Genomic DNA, 15,781 nt, shown 5'->3' on the forward strand with positions numbered 1-15,781 from the left:
CTATGTCTAAAATTTTAAAATGCCATTATGTAAATTTGTATTTTACATTCCCATCATAAGCGCATGAGAATGCCTGTATCCCCATATGACAGGTAACACTGAGTAGCAGCAACATTTAATTTTCTCCCCCAGGCTAATGGAGGAGATATGGTTTATCGCTATTGTTTTAATTAGCAGTTTAACACTTGCAAATGAGTCCTCCAGCCCTTCTGCGCTTTCTCCCCTCCGCCGAAAGAGGGCGCTCGCCACGACACGCCGATTTCTTATGGTCCTAATCGGCTTCCCAGGCACAGTGCGCGTGCGCTTATCCTGTCCCAGGTGTCCAGCTTTGTGCCTGATTGATGTAATCCCGGCTGCGGTCGGTGCGCAGTTTTCAGTCAGGGCTGGACTGTGGGAAAAGAGGGTTCACTCGACCTAGAACGCCTCTGGGCCTCTGGGCCGAAGGGTTCTGGGCGGTCCTGGAAGGGTCTGGCGGCGAGTCGGGCAGCCCACGAGGGCGGGGAGGGCGGGGCCGGCCCGCAGGGTCTTGGGCGTCGGTCGTCGGTGGGGTCGGAGCTGGGCGCGGAGCCCCTGACAGTGCAGGTACGGAGGCGCGACTCTGCCAACCGTCTGCTCCGCCGGCCCCCTACGTGTTCGTGAGGTTGCCGGCGGTGGGCTGGGGACCGAGCCCGGTGTGCGGGGCGGGGACTGGCAGGGATGGGCTGGAGCAGGGGTGGGCGCTTGCCAGGGTCCGGGGGCTCCGCCTGAGCGTTTGCCCCGAGGCCGGTCTGACCCACCTCAGCTCTTCAGCCTAGCAGTGTTCTCCTGGGATCAGAGTGACTGCGCCTTAGAGTTCCTCCAGAACTGCAAGGGTCTCCCCTCCGTTCCTGCGAGCGTCTGAGGCGCCCCTGAATCCATACTGAGCTACAGGTTTCCTGTGGGCACATGGTTGAGAAATTCGTGTCAAACGGGGAGAAAAATCGTAAAGGACTCACAGCATGGGAGTCTGGATATGACTTGTGTGTGTGATCCTACTCCTGGGGTCCGCCTTAGCTGGCAAGATGATCCTTGAGGTCATCTTGCGCATCCCTTGTCTTTAGACAGAACCACAGCTAAATCACACAGATAAGGATCTCTGCTGTTTTAGAGGCAGGGATTTGAAAACTTACCGTCATTTATTGCAGTGAGGAGAGCAGCAAACCCATGTTGACCACTGGCTACTCAGGTATACTTAAGGTACCGAGAGGCGAAGAGCTAGGAGGTAGAGATTGACATCCTTTACTTAATGTACTGCCAAAGCCTAAGCTATGAGATGTTAAAAGAGATAATGATAACTTTCTTTTTAAAAAAGGCATTTTGTTTTCAAAAGCTGTTCGAAAATTCGTGGTTAAACTTTACTACAGAATATTGCAGAGCCTTTAATATGCTAATAATATTTACCATGAATCTCCAACTGGGGGTATGGTATGTAGAATTTTGAAAATTTTACTAGGATATACTGTTATTCTTGGGTGATGCCTCTGGCTAACATGTGGAACCTTTTGGGAATTGGAGTTCCAGAATTAGAAATTCAGGATTTAGAAGGGGCAGTATGGGTCAGTGCGTTTTGAGTTTTAATGGCGTGCACATGTAATGCGATCTCGTTACAGTACAGATTCTGATTGGTTCTGCATTTCTAACAAGTTCCCAGGTGATGCTAATGCTGCTGGCCCATGGAACACAATCTGAGTAGCAAAAGTATAGATCACTGGATTGAAAGTTAGAGACCATGTTTTCCAGAACAGATGTGCTGCCTTGAGAGAGTCACTTTATCTGTCCAGGCCTATAAGGTAGGAGTCTGGACTACAAGATCTCAAATATTTCTTTCAGATTTAAAATTCTGTGAGTCTAGTCGAGTTATCCCTGTAGTGTTGAATTCTATCTAAAATATTCTTGCCAATTTGGCAAATTTTGCAGCTTGGCTTGAACAGTTAAAATAATGGGCAATTATCTACATATAGGGCATCCCATTTTATTCTTGGAATAGCTCAAGAAGGAAGTTCTTCATGTTGCTGAAATACATCTCTGCAACTTCCATGCTGTTGGTCCTAGATTATCTCTTAACAATCAAACAGGAAAGAAGTGTTACCCGTCTTCCTAAAATGTTGACTCCAAGTATTAGATGACAGCTGTGCCTACTATGATTTTTCTAAGCGGAATTGTATTTAATTCTTCCATTATGTTTAAGAAATCCCTTTCTTAAATTTGTCTTTGTTCTGTGTGGAGTGTAGTGGGGCTTTGGCTGGACTTTGAAGGATGGGTGTGGCTTGCAAGACTAGAAAAGTATCTTAAGCAGTTGACAGTGGTGCAGAGATGGGACTGCATCTGTTGAATCCAGGATTGTTTGATTATAGTAAGAAATGAGATTATCAGTGAAAGATGTCGGGCAGATGGGTGTAGGGACAAAGCAGTATTTTAGCAGATGTATGTGCTTTACTGTGATGTATAAGGTGGTTGGAACTAGGGAAGGAGGGGGAGACGGAGCTGGATAGGCTTCACATAGCAATATTAGACAATTTAGGTTGATAATAATAATGCCTTATATTTATGTATGACACTTTACAGAACTTTTCACAGGCATGATTTCATTTGATCTACTATTCCTACGAGGTAGGCAGAGCAGCTGTTATGCTGTTTTGTAGATGATGCACCAAAGAGGGTAAATGATTTGCCTTAATTTTCAAAGCTATTACATGGCAGACTGAAGTAGTGATAGTGATAATGGAGGAGAAAGGAAAGATGCAGGAGGCAGTACTAAGGACGAATTGATAAGTGGGGCCTGACTGACCATGAGGGTACAAAGAGAAGAAGTTGTTAGGGAGGAGTCAAAGTAGTTGGGTGAATCATAATACCATTGACAACTGCCACTCTAGGTTTTACTCTGCCAGCTCTATCATTGCTAGCAGCTGCTTGGAGTTATAGGTTGAAAGGGATTATAGATGATTCCCAGGTTGCTTGGCCTGTCTACAGCTACTAGGTGATACTGGGGGCACTTGGGCTATCTGTCCCATACCAAGGAAAATAGGAACTCGGTCCTCAGTGTCCCCTGAAGAGGTAAGAGCTGGAATATTGCCAGATTCATATCTATATTAAGGTCCTTGCCATCCTGGAGACTCTGACTTTGGCTTTGTATCATTTTCCTTTTGAGATTCAGGCTGATGTTAGTTGAATGTGATCAAGGGACAGGTTAGCTATTTAGTCTGGCCTCCCCAAGGGCTTCACTACAGCAGAGCATGGGCCCTTGCTGCCCCAAATCCTTCCTAATGCTGTTTCCCAGGAGATTTGCACCTCACCTAGAGCTGTCTCTGTGGTTCTTTTACCCTGAAAGTATACAGGATTGAGATTTAGTGTCACTACCAAATTCCATAGGACCTAGGGCTGTTCCTGCACTTTTAGTTTCTTAGGCTTCTATCTGGAGTGGAAAGAGCCATGTTTACTGAGGGTTGGGGGAGAGATGTGTGTGTGCGTAAATATGTGCACACAAGTGGTGATTTTCCCAATGGTGGTGGTCTTCAAGAGTGAGCTACTCTCAGGGAAAGCTGTCAGAGCCAGTTTATATCCTGAGTGTGATGTTGGTACAGGCATCTATTCAACATTGTATACCTTCTCTTTGCAAAGCCCTACGTCGAGTGCTTAGATACTGAGTTGGATACAATCCTCTGTCCTGGAGGAATTCATAGTAGAGTAAGAGATGATATTTTAAATAGAATGTGGTATTGAAATGGAGACATGTCTCAAGTGCTCTGTGAGCGCAGAGGAGGGAATGATTAGCTCCACATGGAGAAGCCGGGAGAGTCTTTAGGAAAGAGGTGAGAATTGGGCTGAGCCTTGAAGGATGAGGAGGAAGAATTGTCCTGGTGACATTTGTAACATTTGCAGATGCATAAAGGGAAAGGCAGATAGATCCAAGTGGCTGGAATAAAAGAGAACTTTGGTGATTGATGCGACCGGATTCATAATGAAGCCACGTTGTTTTATTTTGTTTTGTTGTTTAGAGATGGGGTATCACTATGCTGCCCAGGCTGGAGTGCAGTGGCTATTCACAGACAAGATCATCACGCACTACAGCCTTGAACTCCTGGCCTCAAGTGATCCCCCTCAGCCTCCTGAGTATAGGTGGGTCTGCAGGCTGCTGTGCCAGTTTGAGGCCAGTTTTTTGTTTTGTTTTGTTTTGTTTTTGAGATACAGTCTTGCTCTGTCAACCAGGCTAGAGTGTGGTGGTGAGATTTTGGCTCACTGCAACCTCCTGAGTAGTTGGGACTATAGCTACTACAGGTGGGACTACTTAGCCTCCTGAGTAACTGGGACTATAGGCATGCACCACCACCACACCCAGCTAATTTTTGTATTTTTAGTAGAGACAGGCTTTCACCATGTTGGCCAGGCTGATCTCAAACTCCTGGCCTCAAGTGATCTGCCTGCCTTGGGCTCTCAGAGTGCTAGGATTACAGGTGTAGCCACTGTGCTTGGTCAAGGCCAGGTTGTTAATGGCCTGTAGTGCAGTGCTAAAAAGATTTCATTTTGTGGGCAGAGAAGCCACTGGAGACTTTTAGGCAGGAAGATGACATGATTGTATTTTGGGAAGCTAAATGTGGAAATAGACTGAAGGGGGAGAACCTGGTTCGGGGACATTGGGAGACTCTTGTAATATCATAGACATGGTTTAGGGCTGAGCTAAGGATTAGGTCAGTGGGGATAGAGAGGACAGGATGAATCTGAGAGAGACTGGAGAAACAGAATTAACCAGACATAATGACTAAATTGGTTGTTGAGAACAAGAGAGGGAGTTGTTGCGGATGACTCAGTTTTCTATTTTGAGTGGATGGTGGTGCCAATAGCAAAGAGAGAATATAGAAGAAGAACTTTTTTTTGTTTGTTTGTTTTTGGTGGGGGAGATACCAAGTGTGTTTTGGGTCATATTGAACTTGAGGGCTCTGTGGCAGTTAGCAGACAGTGAGATATGAGTCTGAAGTTCAGAAGAGTTTCTGTCTAGGGGCAGTAAGTATGAGTGGTAGCTGAAGTTGTGGGAATGGTTGAGGTCTCCCAGCCACGCTTATAGAAGGCTGAAAATAATGACAGAGGAGATGAGAAGGATTGACGTGCAAGGGTAGGAGAGAATGTTGCCCAGGAAGCTAGGAAAGGAGAAAATTCCAGGAAAAGGATTGACAATCTCAGTTGCTACAGGGGGATCAAGTTAGGATGAGCTTGGGAAATGTACCTTGAGGTTGTATAGAACATTGGGGTCACCAGGGCTCTTTTAAAGTGTGAGCAGCTTCAGTGGAGTGGTAGGGATGGAGCCAGATAGCAATGGATCGAGAAGTAGATGGGAAGTGAAGATAGAGAATGTGTACTCACTTTGAGGAGTTCAGCAGAGAAAGGAAGAATACAGAATGGTGGCAGCTTGTGGAAGAGGTAGCAGGGACTTGTTTTTCCTAGAAATGGAAGAGTCTTGTTTATGGGTTTTCTGATGCCATGTAAGATCCAGTAGACAGGGTGCAATGAAGACACAAGAGAAAAGACGATTGCTAAATCAAGTCCTCAGAGGAGAGGGGAAGGGGTGGGCCCTGAAAAGAAGGGGATACCATTTTCTTTAAAGAGGAATGTTGGAAGAAAGGAAGGAATTTAGGAAGAAAGAGATAATGACATATGCATGCAGATATATCTAAATTTGCAAAGAAATTCTTACCTAATAGGGCCAGTTTTCTTTTTCAGCAAGGTTATCTGCTGAGAGGTGGGAATGCTGGTGTTGGCTTGGGTGGGAGTAAGGACTTGAAAATGTAAAGGAAGCTTGAAACAACTGTTAAGAGGAAAGAGGAAGACAGTGGAACTGAAATAAGCTCCAAGAGTGTTGAGTACCCTCTGAACTGAAATCCTACACTATAAGCCTCCCCTTCATCTTTCTCATAATAATAATGGCTGACATTTATTGAGTGCTTTATACGAGGCACTGTTCTAAGTGCTTTTCAGGCATTCTCATGTGATTTTTATGACAATCCTGTTAGAAAGTTATTGTTATTATCCCTTTCTTCCAGAAGAGGAAATTGAGGCATAGAGGATTAGTAGCACTTGTATTTGATGAATCTCTTACCTCTGCAGAAATGGATTCCTTTTCCTGAGGCATCAGAGAAGACAGAAATTTAATCCCGGTTTCTGAACCTTGAGAGCTTAGAGTCTAGGGTTGCTAAGGAGGGAATCTTACCATGCCAGTTTGTGGGCATGATGGTGGCATGGAGGGGGCAGGACAGTGGGATCACTGTTGCTGTCAGCTTTTGACAACTACATAGGGAAACTCGGATATTCTTGAGTGATTTTTCCAGCATCCTGACTAGAAAGACAAGTGACCGATAGTGATTTGTCAGGTATTGTGGGCTGAGATTGTGTCATCTGAGAGGTGAATAAGAAGAGAGACCTTGTCCCTGTTCCTATCACCTAGAAAAGGAGAATTTTTTCTTGGCAGAGAGACAGGCAGATCTAAAACCTTATATAATAACATAATGATTATTAACTCACCTTATGTGTTTTCTCAGTTTGTGTGACAGATACAATTTGTAGGTAAGCTGTATACCTGACTTGAGTGAAAGGAGAGAGTGATGGGATGGCATGGATGGAAGAGAAACGGACTTACCTTTTCCTGCTGCAGCCACTGAAGCATCATCTCTGTGTCCTTCCTTTTGAGGTTGCCATGGATACGCCTTTGCATGGTGGTTTGAGGAGATTGATTTCCATTATGATCAGATGATGACGTGGGTTTAAAAAGAGAAAGGATGGAATGCTCTGCTTTTGGGGAGTGGCCGGCGAGCTGCCCAAAAGGCAGAGCCCAGTACAGCCGATAGGGCTGTGGCTTTGTTGGCTGCTTTGGCTTTTGCTGAAGTTGTGAAATGGTGCATCTCTCTCTTTAGAGCGCAGGCTCAGGGTTCCCTGTCTACAGGGTCCTAGTGCCAGGAACTTGCTGGTTGATTCAGGGGGAGGAATCAGCAGGAACTTCGAACAGCCTAAGTAGGACTTCTGATACCACTGAGAGGATTGAGGTTCTTGAGTGCAGGGCTGAGTGCCTCTTGCCTTCTTGCAGAAGTTCCTATATTGAAGATAAGTGAAGCATATAGCATAGCTTTTCTTCTTGACTCTTAGAGGTCTGGGCCCTTGGAGGTGGGCCTGGAAGTCACTGGATATTTCTGGGGAAAGGGGACATTTTGAGATGGAGTAGAGCTGCATTCAGAGTGGGAGTGGGTTTGTAGACGTTTTTTAGGGTAATGAGGAGCTGGAGAAGGGAAGGAAGTCCGTTGAGTGTGTAGGCCTTATCTATGAAATCCGCAAGGCAGATACTGAGTAGGACCTAGGAACAAAAAGCTCTGTGTACGTTGTCTTCTGGGGTCCTGTGAATATCTGGAATCCAGCTTTCCAAGCTTCCAGTCTCCCAGCCTCCATTTACCACTCAGTAAGCAGACCTTTTCCTTTCTGACTCCTGAAGGACTTAGGTCCACGTTTATCTCTTCCTTACTAGTGCTTTCAGAGATGTATAGTTTTCCCTTGCTATCAGACTGCCTGGGTTTCAGACAAGCTCCTCTAGGAGTGGGAAAGCAGGGAAAGCAGACAGTTGGGTTAGCCCAGGATCAAGGTTTGATAAGGTGAGACAAGAGGAGATCAAGGTATCAAAGGATGCTGGGGTGCCAGTAAAAACAAGGTAGAAATGGTTCAGACAGGGGAGAAATGGTAGAGGTGGAAAAGAGGCTTTTCCTCCTCACTTTCTCCTTTTTCATTCTCCAAAATCTTATTTTCCTATAATTTCCTGAAATTTCTCTAAGACTATTGGCAGACACAGAGATTATTATTTATCAGACACATAGATTTTTCCCCTCCTCTCTTTTCATTTTTCTCGATATTTTAGTGGTATTTAATATCATTGGAGAGGAAAATGGATTAGAAATCCAAGAGGTGTCTGTCTCCTCCCTGGCTGGGGTAACATTAACCCAGGATTGTCCTATGGGATATGGGCCTGGGCCCAGTAATGCTGTGGAAGGAGCACCTGCCTGTAGAGATATTCAGATGTGCCCCTCTGCCATTTTTTGGCTATGAGACTTGGGCAAGTCATTTGACTTCTGAGACATAGTTCTGTCATCTGTGGAATGGAGAGAATGGAATCTGTTTTGGCTACATCGCAGGTTCATTTTTGAAGGAGATAGTGAAGTACATGTATTTGTGTATGCAATTAAGTTTTCCCCAGAGAAGGCCCTAAGAACAGGACGCATTTTCTCTCTCCTAACATGTTGTTTCTCCTCCCATTTTTTTCAGTTCTGTTAATGTTTCAATTATTACATTTCTCATGCTTGAAAACTCCTGAGTTTATTTATTCATTTACTTATTCATGCATTCATTGACCCATCCATTTATCCTTGCAGCATTTGAGTTCCTACTGTGCGCAAGTCATCGTGGATATTCCCTTAAAATAATGAATGAAGATGATATCTACCATTTGTTGAGCACACAGACATTGTGCTAAACGCTTTACTTAAATCTTATTTAATCTTCAAAATGTCCCTGTGAGGTAACATTATTTCTTCCTTTTTGCAGTTGAGGTAACCGGGACTCAGGAAGTTAAATATCTTGCTCAGAGGAGAACCAAAGGTATATTCAGGTCTGTCTCCAGAGCCCATGTAGGCCTGCTGCCTCTTTCCTCATGTTTGATCTATTACAAGGCCTTCTCAGGGCTTTTTTGGTACTGTCTCTGAATTGGCCTCTTTCTTCTCCTCCTGATCCTGATTCAAACCTTCTTTACCCTGTGTCAAATGTTGCAGCAGCCTCCTTGCTGTTATTCTTGTCTTTGCCAGGTTGCTCCTGCCTGCACTCCATCCTGCAGGTGTCATCAGTTTGATCTTCCTAAAATAGTTTTCACTATGCAGTCTCCTGCTCAGGAACAAGACTGCCTTCCTGTTATTATTGGATCAAGTCCTTCTCTGTCTGCCTGATGTTAAACTCCTTGCCTACCCACAGTTACCTCCCAGTACGTTGCAATGTTAACGTGTTTGTTTATTCAATAAATATTTGACCATGAGCTACTTACTGGCTATTGGATCATAAAGAGGAAAAGGTGTGGGCTATGCTTCAAAAGGCTTATAGTTTGATAGAATAACCATCTACAATTCGTTACTTCAGCTAAGCTAGTGTTCTTTACCATTCGCTAGTCAAGCAAAGTTATTTCTGCCTCTGTTCATACTGTGTTCACAACTTACAGGGCTTTGTAGGCCTTTCCACATATTTTTTAAAATACCCATAATTCAAGGCATGCTTAGGTACTCCCTTTCTTTCTAGTTCACCTCTCTCCTGTCTATAATTTCTTATATTTATTGTGTAGATGTATATACCATTTAGTATCATGTCAGGTAATTCTTTGCACTTCTATAATTTCTGTACTTTTTACAAGGTGCTTTTTTTTTTTTTTTTTGAGTCTCAGTCTGTCGCCCTGGCTGGAGTGCAGTGGTGCGACCTTGGCTCACTGCAACCTTCACCTCCCGGCTTCAAGCGATTCTCATGCCTATAGTCTCTCAAGTAGCTAGGATTATAGGCATGCGCCACCACACCCAGCTCATTTTTGTATTTTTAGTAGAGATGGGGTTTCACCATGTTAGCCAGGCTGGTCTTGAACAACTGGTCTCAAGTGAGCCACCGGCCTCAGCCTCTCAAAGTGTTGGGATTACAGGCATGAGCCACCACACCTGGCCTACAAGGTACCTGTATATGCTTTAGCTTTTTTGAACCTCATGATACTGACGTAGATATGGCAGATATTATTTTCATTTCATAGGAAAATAAACAGATTCCAAGAAGTTAGGGGACTATTGATACCTATGTGGTTAGTGAGTTGTGAGGCTATTTTTAGATCTGAGCTCTTTTGAATTTTTTAAGGCAGTGTGGCCTACAGGAAGAGCAGGGCCTTGGAAGCCTAGATATGTCTGTGGTAATGGTGAGGGGTAGTAGAAAGCACAGAGGGCTCTGGGTCAGGTTGTTTCCAGTTTTGGCTCTACTCCTCACAGTCTGTGTGTCTTCAGGGAAGTTGCTCGGTTCTCAAAGACTCAGTTGCCTTGTCAGCATCATCCCTGGCCAACCTCTCAATGGGGTTATTGTAATGTCTATATATGATGACATTGTTCTTAGCTAACTTTTATTTAGCACTTATTAAATACCAGGCGGTGTCCTGGATGCTTTGTATGGATTATCTCAGCTAATCCTCGCGATACCTCTCTGAGATATGTTCTTTGTTACTTCCCTATGACAGATGAGGAAATTGAGGCATAGAGATGTTAAGTAACTAGACCAAGTTTATGTAGCTACCAAGTGATAAAGCCAGGAAAGTAGCCTGAGTCTAGAACCAGTACTCAACCATGGTTCTATAAAATGTCTTTTTTTAAGGTGTCCTATAGACTGTAAAGTGCTCTGAACATGTGAGGTCCAGGCTGCAAGGATGTGCCTGGCCCTGCCCACCTGTGTAATGGTGAATAGGGAAAGGAGGGGGCGACATGGAGATTTTGCAGGGAGGAGAGAGATTATTTCCTAGGGGGTCTGGCCAGGACTGAAGATATGGAATTGTGTTTGGGGGCCATATTTCTGAATGTTGGCTGTCATTCTCCTGTTGGGCTACCTGGCCTATCTTAAGAGGGTAGAGCGGGGTAAAGTCACTGTTCTGCCACTGAAGTAAGCCCAGTGCAGAAAAGACAGGCGTCCCTAGGCCCAAGGGAACTAGATCCATACCATACTCAGTGGAGCCATGGGTCAGACCCCAGGCCAACCTTGTTGGCTGTGTAGGGGCAGGGACCCTGGTCTTTTGGTTCCTAGCCCATGATAGATGGGCCAGTGAATGAAAGCAGTATGGTTACATAGTCCCTTGGAGACCTCTCATTAGAATGCATAATCTCATTAAATTAAACAATTCTAATTATAAAAGTAATACATGGTTACTGAAGAATTTTTGTGAAATACAAAAGCGTAGAAAATAAACCATTTCATTGGGTCTGAGATGCTAGGAGGCAAGGCCAAGAGTACAAGGGGCAGATGACTGAGGTGGAGTGGGCCTTGTGCTACAAGAAGAAAGAAGGGCTCTCTGCTTTTGACTACTGCCTTTAGTAATCCAGTTGAGTCTGATACTCTTGTGTTTTACAACCTGGCCCCTTATAACAACCATAAAGGGTGAAGGGTGACTATGGCAACCTTTGCCAGCCTTGTGGGAGGGGGCTAGGGTACTTGGCTTGCTTTGCTATGTGTGTGAAGTTGCCTTCATTACTGCCCTTCCCTTGCTGCCTACTGGGCAGGGCCTGCCTCCTCTGGCTCAGTGTGAGATTGAAATCCAGGCCCTAATCACATGAATTTGGACCCTGAGTCCAGAGTTTAGAGAGGGGAGGGAGAGAGAAGAGCACCAGAAAGGTAGATGAGAGACCCTTATTTTGGCTGTGTGGAGGCTCTAGGCAGCTGATCGCTTTGAAGTGTCACTTGATGCTTATGGGCCTGCTGAGGCCTTACATCCTGGGGGAGAGGGGAACAGTGATGGTGAGTGGGTACAGACTAGGAGGACGTGTCAAGACTGCTTCCAGCCCTAGGACAGTGTATTCAAGAGTTGAGTGCTGAGGGTCTGTGGCGTATGCCCAGCCCTTAGTTCCTGGCCCAGGTGAAGCAGGGGGGCACTAGGACCCAGAGGCTAGCACGGTTCCTGACAAGTCTAGAGCAGCACTAGCGCAGAGTGAGACTCATCAGCTGGCAAGCAGGATTCTGTGTCTCTGGGTTCAGGAATCCTCAGGCAGCAGAGGGGACTTGCTCCTCAGCCCCCATCACTGCCCCCACCCCTACCCGTGTAGGCCACCGAGTGAGGCCCATGGACTGGGGAGGGCTGTTCCTGACGACTCCTGTGTCCCTCTATGAGGGCCCAGCGCCCTGACCCTCCTGCCTAGGTTTCTACCTTTTCTCTCTGTCTTTGGCCAGCTGGGGGAGGGCGTAGAGGCCGGGTGAGCAACATGGCACAGAGCAAGAGGCACGTGTACAGCCGGGTAAGTGGCCCTAATCTGGGATGGCCCTGGAGGGCTGCTGGGGAAGGCCTGGCTGCCTGTGGACATCATTGCTGTGGGGGCTGGGGAGATAGGCTGGAGCTCAGCTGAGGGCACTCAGACTGTGTTTTCTAAGGAGCCCTCGAAGTCCTGGTGGTGTAAGGCTGGACAGGCTTCCCTTTACAGAGTTGATCCCTAAATGGGGAGTAGCAAGGCCTGACCTCTGATTCTAATTGGCCCTCATACCAGGGGCTCCTGAGGGGGTCCAGACTATCCTGGGGACTCAGAATGGGGATGATGGCTCAGAGAGGTCTTACAGTGAAGCCTTTCTTAAGAGCTGCTTTGTTATTTGTTACTTGCTTGCTTTCTCTTCTGAGATTGAATCTGTAGCTACTGTTGTGGCCCCCTGGTTCTGAGAGGCTTATTGGGGTTGGAAAGTGGGGGAGTCTCTGACTTTGGGTTCAAAGGGTTCAGCCTTTTATATCACTGGCAATTCCTTTTATTGTCAGGTCCATGAGAGCCATCCTGCTGTTCCAGGTGTGATTTGGGGTCCTGGAGCCTCTGGGAACTATATCCTCACCTTCCTGGATGAGCTGTTTGGGGAAGGGAATTAGGCAGTGATAGGCTGGGAGGTGTCCTGGCTCTTCCCTGGCTCTGCCAGGGCTCCCTTCTGAAGCTATTATAAATGAGAGTATCAGAAGGGTCTCCCATAGAGTCTTTAGGATGATGGTATCACTTCATCATGCCTCATTCATCTGTTTGCTGCAAGGCCCCTGGTTCATGGAGTTGCTGTTGCTAAAAATGACCTAAGTGTGATTTTCTTCTAAACCATGGGCCTATTTGGGACCTAATTTTCTATTGTGTTCAGTCATCATGGGTGTGCCAGAAGCTAAGAGCTGCCCAAGGACAGTGTCTTAGTCTGTTGTTTTGCCTTGCCCATCTGTGGAGTGATAAACCATTCATTTGGACCACTGAGCAGAGTCTTGGGGACAGAGCGAGGGGTAGATCCACCCAATTTACTTGGCCTGTGTTTTCCTTTTTACAGCAACATAGCATGGAGAATAATCTCCAGAGCTTGGGGATAGAGAGTTGACCAAACAAGACTCAGGCCAGGTAGAAGGGGAGTTGAATGGTTGAATGGGCTGTGGTGAAGCATCTGGGGTTTCATGGTGGGTTTGTGGATGGGGGTGGGAGGAGTCAGATCAGGAAGGAGAGGTGGTGACTTAAGGGTCTGGAAGGAGGCACAATTGTGTGCCTCTGAAAGGGTGAGGCCTAAGAAAACCATTTGAAACACAGAGGAGACAAGTGACAGTGGAAGGGGAAACAGGATTCTGTAGGATCACCCACTGAATTGCCTGTCTTCCCAGCTCAGACTCCTGTGTCAGGGCGTTGGGTTGTGGGGAGCCTGGTCTAAACTGAGTTATTTGCTTGAGCTTATTTCCCCTCCTGAGAAGAGAATTAAGGAGGCAGTGCTCCTGAGAAAGCAGCCATGTGGTGACATTCACAGACTGGTCAATGAATTCTGATTTGTTATAAAAAATATAAACTTAAAAATTCTAGCAGATTCCAGAGGAATTTGGAGAAATCTTAGAATATCACTGGCATTTTTTCAAAGGGGAATTTGGGGGTCCACCCAATTCTGTAAATGGGGTTTAAGAAAATGACTCTGGTTGTTTTTCAGTCCAGCATCTTGGCTGAGGCATTTCTTATACATAAGAATGCCACCTTTGATCTGAGGCCTCTAACTGTCTGTGTTTACCTGTGTCTTTCAGACGCCCAGCGGCAGCAGGATGAGTGCGGAGGCAAGCGCCCGGCCTCTGCGGGTGGGCTCCCGTGTAGAGGTGATTGGAAAAGGCCACCGAGGCACTGTGGCCTATGTTGGAGCCACACTGTTTGCCACTGGCAAATGGGTAGGCGTGATTCTGGATGAAGCAAAGGGCAAAAATGATGGAACTGTTCAAGGCAGGAAGTACTTCACTTGTGATGAAGGGCATGGCATCTTTGTGCGCCAGTCCCAGGTATTCACGCCCTTCTTTTGTGTCTGTGCATGTGTGCACATGTCTGTCGCATGTGCAGCTGATGTGTTGGTACTTCGTTTTCCTGAGCATGGGCATAAGCCTCTGGTTGGGAGAGTGGAAGGTAGTGGGGGAGGGAAGATTGAAGATGCATCCTTAGGGAAGCTGCCCTGTACTCTTGGTTTGCTTGGAGCCTGGGGAGGGGCCCATATTACAGCCGTCCTTGATCTGGCTATATTGAATCTATTGATCTGGCTATATTGAATCTGGCCTCAGATCCAGGTATTTGAAGATGGAGCAGATACTACTTCCCCAGAGACACCTGATTCTTCTGCTTCAAAAGTCCTCAAAAGAGGTAACAACCACCCACTTAAAGTTGCCTCCCCATAGCCAGGAGGAGTCCCCAGGACTTCTCCTCATAACATGGGGCCACAGTAGATCCTAAGATTTTTTTCCATCACCACCATATTCCCTTATTATATCTCCCCCTACCTCTCTATACAAGTACACACTTTGTTTCTGTTTGCTTTCTACAGAGGGAACTGATACAACTGCAAAGACTAGCAAACTGGTGAGTGATTTGGGGGTGGGAATGGGGAATAATAAAGGGAGGGGAAGGAGAAAGAGGAGGGATACCCAGTGCTAGGCAGGTAGAAGTAGTAGGTGAGTCTGAGTTGCCTTCTAGTCTCTCCAACTTCCCTAAGAAGGAGGCTTTCTGGGGATTAATTGCTGTGTTAGAGTTACAGTGAAGATGGTAGAAGGGAAAAACTCATAGGCTCCAGAAGTTCAGGGTCAAATGAGATTGAGCTGAGGGTGATAGGAAGGACAGGTCTGGCCCTAGTAGTGTAGCCAACTTCCTACCTTGTGGTACCCAAAGATGCCAACATCTAAAGGGTCTGAGGGTAAGGTTAAGGTAGAAGATAGAGGAAGAAGCAATCTCCTATTCACAAGTGAATGGCAAGGAGCCGGGCCCTCTGCCTCCTGTTTTAAGCTGGATGCAGAGGGTGCTTCCTAGTTCTTCTCTGCTACTCTGTGCAGGATGTGTGTGAGGTGGGGCTGCAGACTCTGCAGCTTCTCTGGGCCAAGGTGTGAACATCCTGGAAGCTGATCTTTGAGGGGCTACTCATCTCACCCTGACTCCCCCCTACCCGCGTCTGACCTGTGTAAGCCCGAGTTGGTCTTAACACCTATGCCCAGGACATCTGTTCTCTAACTCTGCCCTTTCCTACTCCTCATGCAGCGGGGACTGAAGCCTAAGAAGGTGGTGTGTTTACTATTTGTGCCTGGGTGGATGGGGGCCATGAGCCCCTTCCCCAGCTGTCCTGCATGTCCCTGGGCTGCTGCATGCATGTGTGTGTGACCTTGGGCTGGGATGGCCAGAGGAAATGGTGGCCTTGGCTTTCAGAGTTCCTTTGAAGGGTGCAAGAACATCAGGCTCAGTGTCCATACACAGGTAGCACTCATTAGGGATGATTCTCTCTGCCCCAGGACTCCAAGTCAAAGATTCCCCAATCAAAAACTATAAGATTTGACTGTAAATAGCAGCAGTGTGAAATAGATCATTTACTGGGTTACAGTGTGTTCTCACTTAGCCCGAGCTTGGACGACTGTGGAAGGATAGACTGGGGGAATGGGGCTGAGGAAGGTACCAAGTGAGGGGGTTTTGCAGGAAGATGGGAGGTCAGGGAACAGAGCCTAGGAAGAACAGTCCCAAGTTGGAAA

The 15,781-nt window shown here is 46.4% G+C and overlaps 1 protein-coding gene across 12 annotated transcripts in view; it reads left to right on the forward strand.

Moving 5' to 3' along the window:
• Positions 1–289: 289 nt before the first annotated feature.
• The window catches only part of DCTN1 (dynactin subunit 1), a 30,619-nt gene continuing 15,127 nt past the window's right edge, over positions 290–15,781 (forward strand). For 3 of the 12 annotated variants that reach the window (XM_063789006.1, XM_009442676.4, XM_054678545.2), the window contains exons 1-4: positions 453–582; positions 13,817–14,062; positions 14,336–14,414; positions 14,596–14,630. In XM_063789006.1, the coding sequence (XP_063645076.1) occupies positions 13,835–14,062; positions 14,336–14,414; positions 14,596–14,630 (342 nt within the window). In that variant the 5' untranslated portion in view covers positions 453–582; positions 13,817–13,834. Of the gene's footprint in view, positions 583–1,662; positions 1,809–11,715; positions 12,048–13,816; positions 14,063–14,335; positions 14,415–14,595; positions 14,631–15,299; positions 15,321–15,781 lie in introns of those variants that run through there. The other 9 variants (XM_009442677.4, XM_515556.8, XM_054678544.2 and 6 more) reach the window with 8 other exon arrangements.

This window comes from Pan troglodytes, chromosome 12, assembly GCF_028858775.2.
Source record: "Pan troglodytes isolate AG18354 chromosome 12, NHGRI_mPanTro3-v2.0_pri, whole genome shotgun sequence".
Taxonomy (NCBI): Eukaryota; Metazoa; Chordata; class Mammalia; order Primates; family Hominidae; genus Pan; species Pan troglodytes.